Source organism: Penicillium macrosclerotiorum (assembly GCF_028827735.1).
Source record: "Penicillium macrosclerotiorum strain IBT 26536 chromosome Unknown utg000003l_segment0_segment0, whole genome shotgun sequence".
Taxonomy (NCBI): domain Eukaryota; kingdom Fungi; phylum Ascomycota; class Eurotiomycetes; order Eurotiales; family Aspergillaceae; genus Penicillium; species Penicillium macrosclerotiorum.
In genome coordinates this window covers 3,094,884-3,114,249 of record NW_026643083.1, presented here as the reverse complement: position 1 = coordinate 3,114,249, position 19,366 = coordinate 3,094,884, and the positions used below count along the sequence as shown (strand labels likewise).

Sequence of the window (19,366 nt, the reverse complement as noted above, 5' to 3'; positions counted from 1 at the left end):
TCTAATAATCAGCTGCTTCTATCTGAAGATAGCATATCAGCCCCTTCAAGAAGGACAGAATCCATAGAAGTATAGAAGTATAAGAGATTAGACGGCCATTTTGTATCGATAGAGATTCCGAAGACCGAACAGAACAGGAAAGACACACTAATCCTATTTGGGGCTAGCGGCGGTGTCAGTCTTGGCACAGCAACCGCGAGTTTTCCGTGTCGCGACATCCGCCTCCCCCATTGATTGAGCACCCCGTCCAATCATCCCCCCTGACCTGATTACCCATTGGAGTCAGCAATTTCTCATTCTCTTTGGCTCATCTCGCGCGAATATTTGCTCTTACGACGCGTAACTCGTTGCGCCCTTCAGAAGAAGACAGCGAACGACAGGGCAAGGAGTTGACCTTCCGTCGCCTGCGACAGCAGCTTTGCTTCGGTTGAATCATCATGGATGAAACTCCTGTCAACCCGGCCGCGGCGCCTGAGAATGTTCAGACCGTGGGTGGGATAGAAGGCAGTGCAGATGCAGCCCACGCTGGCAGTGGCTCAGGTACGTCCTCGCCCAGCCACCCTCCTAATGTCACATCGAAAACTGACCAGATGAACTAGAAGCGCAATCGCGCCAGGAGTCTCCCGAAAAGAAGACCGAAAATCTTGCCGGCTCGGACAACCCGCTGGATGCGCCCGCCTCCCCTAAGCCTCATAACGGCGATGCGGAACCCGAGGACGAGGAGATGGGTGGCACCGAGACCGATGCCAAGCCTGACACTGAAGGACTAGAGGATGCAGTAGGCGAGTCGCAGCCGCCAGAGCAGGCCACAGAGGGCCTGGAGGATGCTGTGGGCGAGGACCAGCCCGCACCCAGCAAGTCATCTTTGGAAGCTTCCGCCCGCGACCAACTCGTCAGCCAAACCCACGCCATCATTCTTCCTAGCTATGCTACCTGGTTCGACATGAACTCCATCAACGCCATTGAGAAGAAGGCACTCGCAGAGTTCTTCAATGGTCGTAACCGGAGCAAGACCCCGGCTACTTATAAAGATTACCGTGATTTCATGATTAACACTTACCGATTGAACCCCATCGAATATTTGACTGTCACAGCCTGTCGTCGCAACCTTGCCGGTGACGTGTGCGCTATCATGCGCGTCCACTCGTTCCTTGAACAGTGGGGTCTTATCAACTACCAGGTGAGCTTAAGGGATGTATTTAGTTGACTTTGGGTTCCTGCTAACATTTGTAGGTTGATCCGCAAACCCGGCCCTCCAATATCGGCCCCCCATTTACCGGGCATTTCCGAGTCATCGCCGATACCCCCCGAGGACTGCAGCCTTTCCAGCCTGGACCTCACCCCACTGTCACACCGGGCAAGGCTCTTCCGGCTACCGAACGTGCCGCCTCTGCTACACCCGCCAAGGCCGATGTCAACCTCGAGCTCCGCCGCAATATTTATGACGAGAAGGGCAAGGACGTCACGCCGGCTGAAGACAAGGAGAAACAGACTAACGGTGAAGCCACAAACGGAATTGAGCCCTCGGAGCCAAAGAAAAAGTTTCACTGCTTCTCCTGCGGTATTGACTGCACACGTCTTCGATTTCACTACGCCAAGTCGGCCCCGACGTCAGCCAATGCCAACACTCCTGACACAAAATATGATCTGTGCCCCAACTGCTTCCTTCAAGGTCGTATGCCTTCCAGCCATAGTGCTTCGGACTTCGTCAAGCTTGAAGACAAGGGCCACTCTCAAGTCGCCGATAAGGATGCCCCTTGGTCAGATTCGGAGCTTGTCTTGTTGCTAGAAGGCCTGGAGAACTTCGATGATAATTGGGAGCAGATTGCAAACCACGTCGGCACCCGGACACGGGAGGAATGTGTTATGAAGTTCCTGTCTCTAGAGATCGAGGATAAATATGTTGAGGACATCCCTGAGCTGCGCTCCGGCGCTGTTCGAGACCCCGTCAGCCAGTCAGAGAACCCTGTGCTCTCGGTGGTCGCTTTCCTGGCTCAGATGGCCGAACCTGCTGTGGCCGCCGCTGCTGCAGGCCGCTCCGTTGAGGAAATTCGGAAAGAGCTGCGCGTTCAGCTGGAAAAGGGCGACGCGAAGAATAAGGAGGCTGTGAAGGCCGAGGACTCCATGGACGTCGACCCTGTCCGTGAGGTCGAACAGGCAGGGAAGCCCAAGGAATCTCTTTCCACCGTTGCTCTGGCTGCCTCTGCCGCCCGCGCTGGAGCTCTTGCTTCTCACGAGGAGCGTGAAATGACCCGGCTGGTTGGTGCCGCGGTTAACGTGACCCTGCAAAAATTTGAGATCAAGCTGCAACAATTCAACGAGATGGAGGAGATCATCGAGGCTGAGCGCCGAGAATTGGAACAAGCACGCCAGCAACTCTTCCTCGACCGAATGGCCTTCAAGAAGCGCGTCAAGGAAGCCCAGGATGCTCTCCAGGCTGTAAGCCTGCAGGGTTCCAACGAGCAGACCAACGCCATGCTCACAAGTGCCGCCACCGCCGGCATCGGCAACAACTACAACTTCCAGCCCGTCGGCGCTGATGCCCAGGCTAGTGCTCAGCCTTTGAGTGCGCAGGCTGGTGCTGACTTTAAGACTCTTGACCTGTGAGCTTTCGCCTTCCTCGATGCATGTACGATATCCAATGGATGCGCGGGGGGTTGGGGCTATGAGATGTAAGGAGAGCGGGGGAAACTACCATTTTCCGGTGGTGTTATGAATATCTTTTTTGAACTTGTCTATCTGTCTGGCTAGGAAAAGGCGCAATATCTTATTTTCCGTCGGGAGTTTGAGTTGATTGATTTCGCGCCCCCCTACGAGAGCCATGAACGAGTGGGCTTATTGACTTTCAGGGGATAGGAATCGGGGGGCCTAGGGCTTCTACCTTTTTTCTTGAATGTGTTTACTTTTTTTTTCTAATCATATGTTCATCATGGAAACGCGACCTGTTGCTTTGCAACAGTATTAGTAGGTTGTGACTAGTATTTGGTATCTTTACATTATGTTGGTAACTGTACAAATGCCTATAGCGGCTATTCTGCGTTCTCGGTCGAGTGATTAATCGTCAACGAATGAATGAACGCCTGCCATGCCTCTGATCCATAGGCCGGGAGATCAACTCGAGTGTTTTCTTCTGCGCCAAGCTGCGGTCCTTCAGGAGAGGAATCATCACTGTTGACGACCGAAGCAGATAAAGGTTGCGGCTCATCGTCGATGCGACGCCGTTTATGCCGATTCTGTACAAGACCTTCCTCGAGCTCTGTGATATCATATCCATATTCCTCCCATTCACTGCGGTGTAATGTACGATCTCGCCAGTCCACCAATTCTTGCTTAGTCCTGCGCTCGCCAAAAGGCTTTTGCGCGGCAAGCTCTTTATTTTTTTCCTTGTCATCTTCTTCAGAGGACAGGGGTTCTCCCAGAGAGAGCGGAGCGGGCTGTTGTAGCATCCGCCATAATTTCAATTCTTCACTTCGGCTATTTTCTTGGTCGACATTCTCTGCATAGCCTTCTTCTGGATCCAGAGGCCCTTCATCGGGAGAAGATAGGGGAGAGGACAGTTCGAAGTCCTGTGAGGGACTCCTCCTTCTACTCGGCGATCTGTAGTTAGCCTCGCCATCGGAGCTTTCCTCGTGGCTATCTCCGTCGTTGTCTCCATCGCTATCCTCATCGCTGTCCTCGTCACCGCTTGATTCAGTGGTCAGACGTGAATCTCGCGTTTGTTCAAAGTAGTCGTCCTCGCCATCTAAAATCAATGCTGCCTCGTCGGAGGTAAATTTGCGAGCGACCCAGCCCTTCCGCTTGCGAACGTCTATGATACTTAGATCATGACAGGCCGTCAGCTTGGCAAGGTTGGGACGAGTATTTTGCATGCCTAGGGTGCTAATAGCCGCCTTCACGTCTTGTTTGCGAACAGCACCTTGTCTGTCAGCACCCACTCGACGTGAGCTACGCAGTCGACACATGGCAAAAAAGAGTGACGAGTGGACAAGCCGGCGCGTGATGCTGACCACCAGAGCATAGAAATTCATATATGCATCTCCAGTCATAGATGGCGATTCATCTTTTGATTTGATGATATGTACCCAGTTGTCATCAATGCGTGAGCCACCAAAGTTCATGAACAGCCGTCGAGAAAGCTGGATCCACATTGGAGTATTCAAAAGATTGGCAGCTAGGTTGATGCCCCCTGGCATGGGAACGTCAGTCTCAAGATCGGACAGGGATTTCGCCTGAGCTTCATCAATAATCCAATAGTCGTTGTATCGTCGCCTAAGAGCCGGTCCAGCCAGGGCACTTTCCTGCATTGTCAAGGTGGCTGCGTATTTGTCCAGCTCGGCACAACAATCCTGGCTAACCTCGGCAGCCGCAGGGACGTCACCGATGGTGATGGTCTTGACATGTCGCTCATGCGTGTGATGCTTTTCTAAGCCCTTGTGGAGGATCCTGAGATACTCCATTACCTCCAACTCGGATTTTGTTGCGATCGCGGCAGCAATCTCCTTGATGCCATTCTTTCCCCTGCGGTCCAAGATGTTGTAGAAGATATCCTTCTCAGTCGCTGTCCAGATTACAGCTCCATGTTGTGACACATTATTTCCCTCATCATTCTCGGTAGCAGCTGTAAATGTAATTTCGTTCTCCATTTGTTTTAGTAGCGCGGTGTAGCCCTCGAGGGCTTTCGGCGGCAGGGTGCGAATGTGTTCATTATAGGCTTGTTGGGCAATATCACCCTTGTCCACGTCAAATTTTTCATTGGCTTTCTCGGTTTGACCTCCATCCAAGAATTTTGGCAAGGTTCTTTGTCGTGAAGAGGAGCGCCTTTCACGTCCGGGACTCTGCTCGTCGTACTCCAACTCGGATCCAGACTCGACCTGGGAGTCATCGGTGGGGGCGTAGGATGAAGAACTGCTCATCGTGCAAGCTTGCCTTGTTGCAGCACATCCGTTCTTTCTGGATGTGAAACCATCACAGCAATACCTGTATGTTTGAGGAGGATATTATTGAAGGGAAAAGGCGAAAAAGTTGCTTGCGACAGCTCCACCAAAAAGCGATCTTATCGCAGTGCCGATAAGAGAATGTTTGCACTGTTTGAATTTTTGGGATGGATCCACGGGAGCAAGCCGGTTGATCGACTGCGTCGTCTTGCCTTTCGAACGCCCGCATGGAGTTTATTCGCAGATTTGGGCTAATATCAATTTCGAGACCGTGGCGCAGACCTCCAAGGAATGCCATTATATCACGTTACAAGCACCATGTGCGCTTCAACTCCACAGTCCCCGCCCTACCGGGCTCGGGCATTGTGCTCCGTGACTACCAGGAAGAATGCATCCAGTCGGTGCTCACGTACCTAGATCAGGGCCATCGGCGTCTAGGAATCTCCCTAGCAACAGGATCTGGGAAAACAGTGGGTAATTCATGAATCATTTACATGCATTGCGCTAACTTCTGCAGGTCATTTTCACCCAGCTCATTAGTCGAGTCCCTGCCCGTGATGCGAGAGGCACAAAGACCATGATCATCGTGCACCGCCGCGAACTTGTCGAACAAGCAGTGAAACATTGTCGACTCGCTTATCCAAGTAAGATCGTGGAGATTGAAATGGGGAATAACGTTGCAACCGGGCATGGAGACATTATCATCGCGTCAGTACAAACGCTGGCGCGAGGACGCATCGCCAAATTTGACCCCGCCTGGTTCAAACTCATCCTTGTGGATGAAGCCCATCATATTGTTGCCCGATCATATCGCGATGTTCTAGGTCATTTTAGCCTTAATGAGCCATCACAAAATGCCCCTGTGCTAGTTGGTGTTTCAGCTACGTTCGCGCGGTTTGACGGACTCAAACTGGGTGCCGCCATTGACCACATTGTCTATCACAAAGATTATGTGGATATGATTGGGGAAAGTTGGTTGACTAATGCGGTTTTTACGACCGTCAAATCTGAGGCAAATCTCTCAAATGTCAAAAAAGACAAGTTCGGTGACTTCGCCCTAAGCTCGCTTTCTGAGGCGGTCAACACGTCAATCACAAATAACATTACCGTTCGAGCTTGGATGGCCAATGCACGAGACCGCAAATCGACATTGGTCTTCTGCGTGGATGTAGCGCATGTCCGGCAGCTTACTGCAACATTTCGTGAGCACGGCGTCGATGCACGTTATATCACTGCCGCGACGCCTAAAAATGTCCGCGCGGAGCAACTAGAGGCCTTCAAGAACCGGGAATTTCCAGTCCTACTAAACTGTGGTCTTTTCACTGAGGGTACAGATATCCCAAATATCGATTGTGTGCTCTTAGCGCGACCAACTCGATCCAGAAATTTGTTGATTCAAATGATTGGACGCGGACTGCGCTTGTTTCCCGGAAAGGAGAATTGTCATATCATTGATATGGTTGCATCGTTGGCAACGGGTGTTCTGTCAACCCCCACACTCTTTGGTCTTCATCCAGATGAAGTATTGAACAAGTCCAGTGTAGAGGAGATACGTAAGGAGCGCGAAGAGCCCGACTTGGCCGAGTCACCTCAGGAATCACAAGCTATTTCTACAAGTGACAGTGACATAAATCTGGAATTCACCCACTATGATAGTGTCTATGATTTGCTAGATGACACAAAATTTGAAAAGCATATCCGGTCACTGAGCCCCAACTCATGGGTGCGGATTGGTAACGATAAATACCTGCTGTCAGATGCCACCGGGTGGCTAACTCTCGAAAGAGAAGGTGATGTGTTCAACGTGCAGCATGTTATGAAGTTCACAAATCCAATGACCGAAACACCACAATTCACTCGTCCACGGACCATTGCATCGGGTCCGAATCTAGAAACTGCTGTCCGCGCAGCAGACACTTATGCAAGCAGCAAGTTTGATGAACGGTATATTGCTTCTTGGAAGCCGTGGAGGCAGAGTCCAGCTACTTCAGGGCAAATAAAACTGCTTAATAAAGCACATATACGTCAAGGCGGGCTAAGACCGCAAGATTTGACCCGAGGACAGGCAGCTGATATCATTGTCAAACTGAAATTTGGAGGCAAAAAACGATTCAAAGAGATTGAGAGTCGGCGGCGCAAGGAGGAGCGCAAAGAGCAAGCGTTGAATGAGCTACGAAGTAGAACCGATGTACGGGTTGGGCCTCTGAAAGGCTAATTGGTTCAAATCAGATTCAAGCAAGCCATAGCACAACTCTCACAACTTGTATATTTACCCTTTCATGTACAAATCTAGCGTTTTCCAGTAGCTCGGTGACGATCATTACAACTCCGTTGTCTCTGTTCTCGGGGATTTCCCTTCAGAACAAGCCTGGGTAAAGAGGTAATTTCTGGGGGCCACGGCGATTTAGGCTACAACTCATTGAACCCATGGTCGAAAATAGTTGAATACTTCAGTCGAGTTCAGAGGGGCCGTGTCAGCGGAAAAAACAACCTGACAACATGGAACTCATTTCATGACCCCAGCCTTGATCAGACCTTCCAATTTCCATGGGATTGGGAAAGAAGATACGTCGAAATTACCAGGCAACATGCGCCGAGCAACGCAGTCATCGCCGAGAAAATTTGCAGGCCAGAGAAGTCGGTCATGCCCTGTCGGGTCAGGATGCCACCCATGATAGGGAGGCCGGTGAGGCAACTGGTCTTCAGCTGAGATGTTTATTATGGGCGTTCAAATAAGGAGCAGGAACTTACCTGCCCGATATCACCATCTGGAACGTCCCAAACCGCTGGCCAAGTGTGTCTAGGCTGCCGGATTTCGCAACACATGGCATGAGCAAAGACACTACAGCACCACTGACAAACCCATACACAAGAGCAAAAACAATAATTCCTGGATGAGAAGGGTGGTAGTTGAAAGGAAGCCACAGACAGAGCATTGACACCCCAGTCAACATGGCACACATCGTCAATACATTGAAATGACCGATGTGATCGGCCAGGTAGGGAGGAATGAGGCGGCCAAACACAGAAGTAGCGCTGTCTCACTCGTATCAATTCGTGATTCTAGGAAGTCCGGTGCAGATGGATATGGGTAAAAGTATTCGTACTTTATAATAGAGATCAGATATAATGCAAGGGTCGAAGAGAAACCTTTCGCTTCAGCCATGCTCGAAAGAAAATCGAATGGGCCCCAAAGCCCCCACCTATCCAACGTCAGTAGCGACCTCTTTAGCCTATAGAACAGGGTATGTAGGGACATACATGACCAGATAAGCTCCCCATGTATAGAAGGCGAATTGTTTCTGTTTAAATAGGGACACATCGAACCACGGCGTTTGGTTGTTCCATTCCTTGCGCGGCAATCTGGATTGGATCAAAAGACAGGATCCCGTCAGTAACACGCCCACAAACAGGGCTGTGTATCGAACAGCCCCATAGAAGCCAACACTCTCGGTGAGTCTGTTCAGAAATAATGGGAAGATAACCCCTCCTACGCTGGCACCGCAGCTCGAGATCCCGATTGCAAGTCCCCGTCTGCGGGTAAACCATTGGCCAACGCAGACCATGGCCGAAGTGAATACGCCACCAGCACCCATCCCAAAAGCTAAGCCTTGAGCAAGGAGTATCTGATAGTATTTATCTGCAAGGCTCGTCATGCATAGACCAAAGACGCACAGAAAGCTGCAAGGATACAGGACTGGAGCCGGCCCATAGGTATCAAGAACTCGTCCATAAAGTGGGCCAAGAAGCCACATTAAGCATATTTGGACAGCAAAAATCCAGGATATATCAGATGAACTGTATTCTTGAAGGTAATCTTTCTGGTAGGTTGTCTGGAAGACGCCGATCCTTGGCCAGCATCAGAATCATGTGTCATTGAGTATTCTCACGAACTTACGCATTCAAGAATCCAAAGGTGCAAAACAGAGCCAAAAATGAGCCAAATACACATCTCCATCCTTTAATACCTTCCTCTGGCGGCAAATTCACTGTTTCTGACGTGGTGGCCTTTTCTGATAGTGTCATTTTTGCGGCTTGCTAGAGAGGAAATTTCAGAGCTTGTCGCGATGATTAGAGGGTTTCGAATCACTCTCGAACACGATTCATATTTATTTCGAGGGTTGGGGTCATGGCGGTCACTAGTTTAACCCTCCAACAAATGGTACTCTAGACAGCGATAACAACCCCGCTGTTTAGATGGCCCATCGGCGGTCTCCGATCCTAAGTACCCCCATGCACAAAATTTTTCTTCACTGGTAAACTAGAAGTTAAACTTTATTGAAGTCAGGTCTATTTTTGACTTAAATTTTCTCCGGCAGGGAATATCAGCGTGGGGAAAATTAGCATCTGGGTGGCCTTAGAGGATTTACGCCTACGTTTAGTAGAGCCCCATCACAGACGACATATTGAACTGACTGAATTCGGTCTATCCCGCGGGCAATGGGAGGTAAATTGGGAGATGCGGGATATTTATGTGACCCATGTCTCTATTCTATATCTCTTGGCAGCTAATTTGGACCATTTCGGACTTGGTTCTCGGCTCCTTGGAAGCTGGTAACCGTCATTATCCCACATCCACTCTCGAGAGTCGAGACTGGACAGGTTTGGGTTTATCTAACCAAAGATTGGGAGACCAAACAAGCAATTGGGCTTGTGGTTTAGTGGTATAATACCCCCTTAGCATGGGGGTGGTCCGGGGTTCGATTCCCCGCGAGTCCAACTTTTTGGTCTTCCCGTTTCCCCTTCCCGGTGCTTGTTTAGTGACGGTGTAAGGGAAACCAATTTTTTATCCCGTGGTCTACTGATGCATATGTAAAGTATTTTATTGGATTGAAAAGCTCTAATAAGTCGAGAAGGTTATGTGAATAATTTTTGGACAGGTTGGATCATCGTTCTGTAACGGTTGTTGGGTGTGGTGCATATTCATATGCTAGCTAGCATGAAGTTGGTGATATATATATTCCAGACAAACGAACATAAAATATACTCACAAGTACCTGGATAAATATTTGAGCTCCGTAAATGCCCAACCAAAAAGGATACAAAATCAGGAGCCATTTTTAGCTACACCAGACCCTTCAGACCTTCGTCCCGATTACCCAAGCGAGTAGCCATGCTCCCTGACTATGGGATTTTCCACTTACCTTTACCATCCCTTTTACTATCGATGTATCAAGGTCTGGATATCATCTTTGCTTGTCGTTAGCCAATCAGCTGGGCTTGTGGTTTAGTGGTATAATATCCCTTTCGCATAGGGATGGTCCGGGGTTCGATTCCCCGCGAGTCCATTTTTTTGGCCTCGTTCGACCCTATTCTAGATTGTCAACACCCAAGGCTATGTTCCGTACTTAAACATTTTATTTATCAGTGGGGCTTGTGGTTTAGTGGTATAATATCCCTTTCGCATAGGGATGGTCCGGGGTTCGATTCCCCGCGAGTCCAAATTTTTTGGAGAGTCCAGCCTTTTTTTTGTTTTCCGTTTTCCGTCTCGTAGCGCATTCAATCTACCCTCGACCCCCTTTTCCTACCTTCCCTTTCCTTTCCTCTTCCTCTTCTTTCTTTCTTTTCTTTTCTTTTCCCAATTCTATCTGATCAGAAGATGGCTCTTCTTGAAAGTCTGCGCTATCTATGCACCCCAATCAAAATGAACCACCAAACAAACTTTGTTGTAGATGCCAATGGACATTGAAAAAGACCCAGGCCAATACAATACACTTGACATGTATCTCATTTCATTGCTACTGTCGAAACAAAGCCACATACAATGAGCGACTGGGTTAATTATGAAATAGGCGGACCGTCTCTCACATGAAGCCTTCTTGTAGTATGAAATCCGATTAGAACATTATAATGTCCCCAGTACCTGATATCAAGAGATCAACTCCTTGATACTCAACATGGTATCAAACAAAGTCTTACAATGTCCTTGTTCCAACTTAAATCTTTGTTCACCTCATTCCTATGCCTAACCTCCATTGTATTGATTTCCTTTATTCTCGAGCAAATGGTATAGTCAGCAGGCCAAGAAATTGCGTGAGATTAGAACTACAAAAGAGCTGTTCCCCCTACCCCCAAACCTGCAGACAAGTCTTTATCATCCAAAACTTGAGATTACTAACAGTCCATACACCATTCGAGTCAATATCAAACGTAGACTCTGAAAGGTAACAAAACCAGAAAAAAATCGTCACTAATTGCCACATCCAGCCCAAGGTATTATTGTCCACAACCCGGAGCGGATTTCCACACAGGAGCGTGGGTAATTTAAATCAGCGTGATGGACCCAGAGCTCAAGACCACCGTATTGAAGAATTTCAAGGTAGAGCGTAGGACTATTGTGGCACACCTCAGAGCACTATCCAAAGGGCAAATAGAAGACGGAGCACTCCAATGGACGAAGACTAACTTGGTTCGTATACGAAATACCCTGTCTATGTGGTCTTTAGCCCTGGAAGAGACCGAAGTGTCCTTCTTTGCATGCTACCCGCAGAAATGCGAGGCCCTCGCAGCCATCGCAGAAGAGATCGGGGATGGCTTGGAGTTGGTCAATGGAGGGATTACCCCAATCAATCGGAAAAAATTGGCTATGCTGGCCATGCAAGTGGGAAGGCTCACAGTGGATGGCTATACTGAAGTGGACTCGGTGTCAGTGAAAAGTGCCATCCAGGCTGAGAGAGAGCAGCGGAAGTGGGATATCCGGGCCCCAGAAAGTGAGACAGAGCCAATGCAGAAACTTCGAGAAATTTGGACTCGAATGCATATCAAAGTCAAAGAATGCGGATGCCGCCAATGCTTGGACTGGTATCTACCTTCAGTTGATCCCCCCCTTAGCCCCCAAATATTACCTTCGCCTCCTCCGAGCCCTGAATCTGAGTCTTCTGGGTCCAGTGAGAACTAAAATAAATCATTTACTGGCAGCAGACCATTATGAATTATACTAGATCAAAATTCGCGAGACAAAGAACGCTACAGTCCCATTTTCAAACTGGTCACTTTATGTACCGTTATCTGCCGTACTATGATACTAGCGAGAGGTAGGTCTCACTGAGAATCTCTTCTTCATATTTCGTTATCCTTCTTTGCGCCTTTTATTTCAGACTGAACGAAATAGCAATCACTGTTAGACCAAAAACCAAATATTTTAAATAGCAACCTCAGGGACTTTCCGGAAAATTCTTCTATGCTCTCATGTCCTCCTAGTTTCCCCTCGAATGAATTTGAATGCTGTAATGATTTCATCGCGGAGACTCCTTGAAAATGAATGATGCTATGTCTTCATATCCGTGTATACCCGCCGAGATGTGAAGTAGACACTACATTTGATATCACAAGTTGATAAAGCAGTATACTATGATCTGCTGAATATGGATTCTCTGATCTCAATTTTCCAAGGGAATGGACATTATTTCCAATATAGGCATAGAACAGGTCTTCGGACGAAATCGGCTAAACAGCCTCTAGATATAGCCTCTCCAAGCACCCCTATCGAAAATTTTCCTACCTGAGGAAGCTAAGCATTTCAAATCAGAATATTTTCTTATTACCCATCCCCATACATGATATCTAGACCCAAAAACCCCTAAAAGGGTGCAAAAAACCACCTGTCTCTAAAGTCCCACAGGGAATCCCATTCAACTCACATATGTGAACATCAAGCTCTATTCCTCACGGCAACGCATCCAACTCTTCCTCAACCTCCCTAAGCCTCGCCTCAATCCTCTGCACCTCATTATCATCATCAAGAAACCGCGTTTTGATGAGCCGAATCTCTTCACCCAAATGATCGGCCCAGTCATCCAGCAGCGTGGCTTCGGCGTCTTTGCCCCCACCCTCGACATTGCCCGCCAGGGCGCCGAACAGATCTTTTAGTCCGCCACATTCGCCGGGTGAACCGAGGCTGAAGAACCTTCGCTTGGTGAGAATGGAACGACTGAGAACGGTGTATTCATCTTCTAGAGCTTTGCGGCGCTGGAACTGAGCCGGCGTTGGAGCTGGTGGTGGGGAGGGCTGTGGTTCTTGTACTGGCTGTGTTTCTGGTCCTGACTTTGGCTTGGACTCATACTCGTACCTGGGTTCAGACTGGAGCGGCTCGTGGTCTTGAAGTAGACCACCTCTCTGTAGGGGCTCTTTGATCTGGCTGGTGCTGGACTGATCGAAGCGTTGGACTTGAAATCTCACGCGCTTGGACTGTGGGAGAAGGGGCTGAGCAATGCATTAAAGAGGGAAATATGAGGGTAGAAAACGAACTCTGCGCAGAGATGGGGCTCTTATGGCTCGTCTGCGTTCATGTGTACCTGCCATGATTAGGCCGGGAAATCAAATTGTGGCCTAGGCCTTGTTTGTTTGTGTGATGTACCGCGGGTAGTTAGCTGTACCGAGTCAGATGAGATCTTGGGGTTTGAATGCTGATGAATGCACCTGGGACGAGTGTGTCGAGTATCAGGACAAGAGTATTCAGGTTGTGGAAATTGAATGACATTCGGTATTGGCTTGCGATTGTGCTATGAAGTCTGGAGGCACGTAAGAAAGGTACGCCCAAACTGGGTCATTATGATCAATACTTTATGTGAGGTGATTTTAGGTCGAGAAGCGAGGATGTTACTTTCGTCCAATGTTCTTTCGCTAACGGCGTTTCATTTGGATCTACGGCTGTGAAGGGCAGGCAGGCTATGTTTACAAGGTGACCCAGACTATGCACTCTGAAGTAATTGATATCTGACTATCACGCCTGAGACAGAATATTCCAAATTCCAAAGCGTGATTATGAATGATTGATCCCATCTTATGATGTGTATACTGGAGGAGTTGGTCTTATTAGGGGTTGGATCTATCTGCAGTAGTCAATACCTTATACACATACCAAGATGTGCAAGAGGGTAAGACATGGAAAAATAGCAGCTCTCCCTTTGCTTTGATATTTCCGAGATTCGCATGATCTGCAACATATATAAGAACCAAATCGAATATAGCATAACAGTACTGCAAACTGTTGAGCTTAAGTGACGGCATGGTTTACCAAGGAATTCTACGCAAAGAAATGAAACAAAATTGATCTGAACAGCCTGAAAAATATATTTTGTCCTCAACACAGCAAACTATGAAATTCATCAAGTAATCATAAACTCCATAACGAGACAGATCAGTCTCTGATTTAGATGTCATCCTCATCAGAGAAGACCTCCTCACCACGCTTACGGCGGGCAGCACGCTCCTTCTTCTTCTTGCGGAGCTCGGAGCCTGGAAGGAAAAGAAAACGTTAGACACAAGTACTATTGATATCAAACCAAGAGTTGTAGTGGAATTAAACTTACCAGTGAGCTTCTTCTTCTTCTCGACAACAATCTTGTTACCCATGGCATCGAACTTGTCCTCCTCGTCATCGCCCTTCTGGTCGAGACGGGGGCCGGAGCCCTGACCCTGAACCCAGTTGTGGCCGGAGGGGGTCATGAGACCGTGGTTGACGGCCCAGACTTCCTCAGTGAGGTTCTCAGTGAACTCACGGGAGTGAGTGATGATGATGACACCACCCTCGAAGGACTTCAGAGCCTTGGACAGAGCACCCAGGGAGTCACGGTCCAGGTAGTTAGTAGGCTCATCAAGGACGATGACGTGGGGACGCTGCCACGAACAAGCGGCGAGAACGACCTTGACACGCTGGCCACCGGAGAGACCACGCATACGGGAGTGGGAAACCAGCTCGGCGTCGAGGCCGAAGTTGGCGCAGTGCTGCTCGATCTCCTTGCGGACCAGGGGACGGAACTGACCGGAGGCGAGGGCCTCCTTCTGGTCAACCTCGGCGACCTGCTTGGAGTGGGACACAATGATCTCGGAACGGGGCAACCAGGTGTTGTCGTTGGACATCATGGGAACCCACTTCTCGGACTTCATGCCGATGTTGTCACCAAGAGACCACGAGATCTCGTACTCGTAGGTGTTCTTGAACTTGCGACGAGAGTGAATGCCGATGACACGACGGAAGGTACCCTCAATCTTGTAGATCTTGTCCATGGCCTTCTCGTCCTCCTCGGTGACGATCTTGTTGGCACGGTCCATGGTCTCACGGTCCTCACCGGTCTGGAAACGCCACTGGATGTACTCGGAGGGAGTGGAGTTAAGGTGGTTATCGATGTGAGCGAAAGCGTGCTGCTTGATGTACGCAATACGGATGTTCTCGTGCTGGTAGACATCACCGGAGGTGGGGATGAGCTCACCAGTCAGGACGTTAACGAGAGTAGACTTGCCGGCACCGTTGGGACCGATAACGGCAATACGGGAACCCAGGGAGACCTGGAAAGTAATGTCCTTGATCTGGGGCTTGGGAGTGTTGGGGTACTGGAAGGTCATGTTGTTGACACGAATGATAGCCTTGGACTTGGTCTTGACACCCTCGAGGAAACCGGGCTCGGGGAACTTGAACTCCATGTCGGAGGCACCCAGCTCGTAGTAGGAGCGAGCGGAGGGCACACGCTTGACGAAGTCGCTCAGGGTACCACGGTAACGCTTGAGCTTGAAGCGCTCGTAGTGGATAACGTGCTGGATGACGTGGTCCAAGAAGCGGCTGTCGTGGGAAACCATGATGGAAGTGCAAGGGGAGCTCTTGAGGTAGTTCTCGAGCCACTCAACGTTCTTGACGTCCAAGTGGTTGGTGGGCTCGTCAAGCAGAAGAATATCGGGGCTCTCGAAGACGGCACGGCACAGAGCGAGCTTCATCTTCCAACCACCAGAAAGGGCGGTGATAGGGGCCTCGAGCTGCTCGATCTGGAAACCGAACTCGTTGACCAGCTTGTCACGGACATCAGCCTCGACGGGGGTAAGGCCGACCTCAACCAGCTTCTTCAGGGTCCAGCCAATAACGGTCTGCTCGGTATCGGCGGCGTCCAGGTCGTGCTCGACGTAGACGGTCTTGACCTCATCCTTCTTGGGGAAGCCCTCCAGCTGCTCGTTGTTGATGGCGCGCATGAGGGTGGTCTTACCGGAACCGTTGGGGCCCAGGAGACCGTAACGCTGGCCACGCTTGAGACGCAGGTGGGTCTGGTTCAGCAGAATCTTGGCACCATAGGCCAGAGAGAAGGTGCAGTTGCAAAGATCGACACCCTCCTCCTCATCAGAGGGGATGGCATCGGCAGCAGAGGCCTCAGGGGAGGCGCGCTTGCGCAGGGCCTCGGCGATGGGCTTGGCAGCCTCCTCACCGGCAATGGCGACGATGTAGGGGGCAGCGTTCTGAATCCAGGTGGTGTTGTCGGAGTCCTTCTCGTCGACCAGCTGGCCGGCGATGGCACCAACGTAGTTGATGACGGCCTCGGAGGAGGCAATGCGGTCCTCGAGGTTCTTCTCCTTCAGGATCTCCTTCAGGATAGCAGCGACGGTGGTGATGTCACCGGCGGTGGAGATCTCGGGGATCTTGCCATCCTTGACGGCACCGACACGGGTCAGGGTGTCGAGAGCCTGGCGGGTCTTCTCACGAGCCTCGGGGTCGGCCAGGGTGTCGTGGTTCTTGTTCAGACCCGGCAACATCTTGGGCAAGAAGGGAGCGACAATCTGGGGGTCCTCCACAAGCTTACACATGTTGTCGACGATGACGGCGGACTTACGCTTGATGGCAGTCTCACGCTCGACGAGACCACGGTCCAGCAGGGGAACCATGATGGCGAGGGTGGGGCCGGTGACATCGGAAACGAAGGTGGTGGCACCGAGCAAGTGAACGGTCTCGGGGACGTTCTCAGGCTTGGCGATACACTTGATGAGCTCGGGAATGAAACGCTCGATATCCTTGTTGACAATCAGACCGCAGACCTTCTCCATGGTGGCGTAGGCGGCCTTCTTGATCTCGGACTTGGTGTCCCACATGGCCTCGGACACGACGGGAATGAGGCGGGGGACCTGGAAGGAGAGCTGAGCGGGAGCAGACTGAATGAGGGCCTCGAGGCAGGTCAGAGCGGCCATCTTCTCCTGCCACTTCTGAGCGTTCTGGAGGGAGTCGAGGATGGTGGGGACAACGGCCTTGACGGCGTTGCCGTTGACAGCCTGAACGATGGCGGCGGCGGCGGACTGGGCGGCCTCCTTGACGGGGACCATCTTGTCACCGACCGCGTTGAGGACGGGGCCAAGGAGAGACACGAGGTGAGGCTCAACACCAGGAGCGATGGTCTGGTGGGCGGCGATGGCCCGGATACCCTCACAGGCGCGCTCACGGGCGACGGCATCCTTCTTGTTGGCGAGCTGCTTCTTGAAGGTCTCGACGGCCTTCAAGGGCAGGGCCTGCTCGGGAATGGGACCGCTGAAGAGAGTGGCCAGGTTGCCGGCGGCGGCGTTGACCTCATCGGCGGAGGTCGAGATGTTGAGGTTCTTGATGAGATCCTCGAGGACGGCGACCGACTTAGCGGTCTCCTTGCCAGAGACGGCAGGAACTGAGGAAACGTCGACGGCAGGCATTTTGGAGGAAATTTTGGCGGTTGGGAAAAAAAACGAGATTAGAAAGAGAGATTTTTTTCTATGAGGGGTATCTCAAATGTGTGAGCAGTGGGCCCAGGGCTGCGTCGGCTGTCCAGGACGCAGCGAACCTCGATAAGAACTGAGGTCGTCTATTTCTGTCTATGCAGAAACGAAAAACAAAGAAAAAAGAGAGGACCAGACCTCAGAAGTAAGAATGGGGGGGGATTAAGTGGGAGGGAGGAGGGGAGATTAGAAGGGGGGCGAGATATTTATCGTGGGTGGCCGAGTGGCCCCTCGCCGCCCAAAAAAAAATTTTTATGCTCTTTTGGCGGGCAGCCCGCGCTAAACCCGGATTGGATTGGTCGAGCGTGCAAGTGGTTTGGTGTTGCTGGAGACTCGCCTGGCACCGGGCGCCCGTCTGATTGGTGGTTGGCCCGTCTCCCGAATGTCTAGGGATTGATTGGCCGTCTGCGAGAGGAAAAAAAAAGTGAGGAAAATCAACTGGGCACCCGTGGTTGGACCTTGAGGCCTGATGCAGTGAAGGGGGGGATCTTGTGTTGGGGTGGGTTATACATAGATGCCTATACAATAGATGTCTATAGATGCCTATAGATGCAGGCCTATATGTGCCTGTTGGTGACTATCAATACTATAGCTGGCTATTGCTGTCTAAGGCTGTCTAATGCTGTCAATATCGTCTCCCTCACAAGCCCGATTCGGTCGTATCGTAGCCTAGGGGCCCGTAGCATATCGAGAGTATGTACAAGCCCGGGAACCTACGAGGTATCGATCGCAAGCCTCTTTGCGACGACAATCTATTTTTTTTTTTTTGGGTCTTGACTTTTTCGGGAAGGAAACTACCTCTTTGGGACTGTTACTATAGTTACAATCAAGAACTAAATTTTTTTTTTTTTACGGGCGGCTATCAGAAGAGGGCTCGAGTCCCCCCAGCGGATCCGGTCCGCAGCAAGACAAGACACCGACACATGCAGGACTGCGCCTACATAGTCTGTCTTCGGGAGAGAGAATCCGGGGGTTGAAACAAGTCAACGGAGGACCCGGTGGACATGCTCTATACATGCTTGTCTGGACTCCTGTAGATGATGTGTTGGTCAAATGATCTGACGATCGGTAATTCATGCTCGCGGGGACTATAGTACTATCCCCTCCTCCCGTCTACTTTCAAGCTGGCTCGCGACCTCTAGTAGTAACTATTGCTCTATACACTCTATATAACATAGAGTACTCTGGTAATTGTTTCAAGTACCCCTATTGTTCACGGTACATCGTACCGACCGAGGAAACCATCTCGCCCAAGTCGCCACTCGCAGTGACGGGGTGGCGCAGTCCTTTCTATGCATCCGGCCGTTGAGACCCAATCATCTCGTCCCGAGATTAAGAGTTTTCGAAGCAAAAGAAAAGCCCTTTCCCCCCCCCCCCCCCCCCCAAAAAGAAAAAAGAAAATCAAAAAAAGAAAAACAGAGCATCTGCCGAATCATGAGAATTATTTTTATTTTTAGAGTTGGCTCAGAACCATTTTTTGGATCGTGTTTTCTCCGTTCGTGAACCCGGCAAAGGAGGCTGACTCCCGTTTTGGTCCGCCGACACCCTGGTCAGCACATCGATGTACCTACATGTATGTCCCAGGATGGACGCTGCTATTCTCACCAGTATCTACTCTATGCATTGCCCCGGGGGCTGCAGAGAGTCTGACTGAGGCGCTCAGCCGCGGGTTGCGACCAGCCCTGGTCTGAAGTGCACTCTATACATAGTCATCAGCTCACAGGGCTGGACATGGAAGGCCAGAACTCCGCGAGTCAGCATGCAACACCTACACGAAGCACACCCCAAATGACCGGGGTCCAGATTAATTAATAAAATTAATTGACAATTTATCCTGAAAAAGAAAAAAAATACAGCATAAAGTAAAAATCAAATCTCATCAAAATTCATCCCCATCCAGGACGCGCCGGAAACGGGATCTGCAGGCTTCGATCGAC

The 19,366-nt window shown here is 50.4% G+C and overlaps 7 protein-coding genes across 7 annotated transcripts; 3 read left to right on the top strand and 4 right to left on the bottom strand.

The window, feature by feature from the left end:
- Nucleotides 1-437: 437 nt before the first annotated feature.
- On the top strand, nt 438-2,607 carry rscE (uncharacterized protein; the record flags this gene model as incomplete). The annotated part of the gene is made up of 3 exons (XM_057075738.1): nt 438-540; nt 600-1,180; nt 1,234-2,607. The coding sequence occupies 3 exons, from the start codon at nt 438-440 to the stop codon at nt 2,605-2,607; spliced, it is 2,058 nt and encodes a 685-aa protein (XP_056935243.1).
- A 422-nt stretch (nt 2,608-3,029) lies between these two features.
- N7462_004011 (uncharacterized protein) lies at nt 3,030-4,913 on the bottom strand (the record flags this gene model as incomplete). The annotated part of the gene is made up of 1 exon (XM_057075737.1): nt 3,030-4,913. The coding sequence occupies one exon, from the start codon at nt 4,911-4,913 to the stop codon at nt 3,030-3,032; it is 1,884 nt and encodes a 627-aa protein (XP_056935242.1).
- A 248-nt stretch (nt 4,914-5,161) lies between these two features.
- Nucleotides 5,162-7,149, top strand: N7462_004010 (DEAD/DEAH box helicase; the record flags this gene model as incomplete). The annotated part of the gene is made up of 2 exons (XM_057075736.1): nt 5,162-5,404; nt 5,452-7,149. The coding sequence occupies 2 exons, from the start codon at nt 5,162-5,164 to the stop codon at nt 7,147-7,149; spliced, it is 1,941 nt and encodes a 646-aa protein (XP_056935241.1).
- A 314-nt stretch (nt 7,150-7,463) lies between these two features.
- N7462_004009 (uncharacterized protein) lies at nt 7,464-8,960 on the bottom strand (the record flags this gene model as incomplete). The annotated part of the gene is made up of 5 exons (XM_057075735.1): nt 7,464-7,629; nt 7,686-7,970; nt 8,042-8,137; nt 8,196-8,783; nt 8,833-8,960. The coding sequence occupies 5 exons, from the start codon at nt 8,958-8,960 to the stop codon at nt 7,464-7,466; spliced, it is 1,263 nt and encodes a 420-aa protein (XP_056935240.1).
- Nucleotides 8,961-11,211: 2,251 nt separating this feature from the next.
- On the top strand, nt 11,212-11,832 carry N7462_004008 (uncharacterized protein; the record flags this gene model as incomplete). The annotated part of the gene is made up of 1 exon (XM_057075734.1): nt 11,212-11,832. The coding sequence occupies one exon, from the start codon at nt 11,212-11,214 to the stop codon at nt 11,830-11,832; it is 621 nt and encodes a 206-aa protein (XP_056935239.1).
- A 767-nt stretch (nt 11,833-12,599) lies between these two features.
- Nucleotides 12,600-13,413, bottom strand: N7462_004007 (uncharacterized protein; the record flags this gene model as incomplete). Its single annotated transcript, XM_057075733.1, has 2 exons — nt 12,600-13,077; nt 13,310-13,413. 2 exons carry the CDS (start codon nt 13,411-13,413, stop codon nt 12,600-12,602), a joined length of 582 nt encoding a protein of 193 aa, XP_056935238.1.
- Nucleotides 13,414-14,085: 672 nt separating this feature from the next.
- On the bottom strand, nt 14,086-17,366 carry N7462_004006 (putative translation elongation factor eEF-3; the record flags this gene model as incomplete). Its single annotated transcript, XM_057075732.1, has 2 exons — nt 14,086-14,171; nt 14,246-17,366. 2 exons carry the CDS (start codon nt 17,364-17,366, stop codon nt 14,086-14,088), a joined length of 3,207 nt encoding a protein of 1,068 aa, XP_056935237.1.
- Between the last annotated feature and the right edge of the window lie 2,000 nt (nt 17,367-19,366).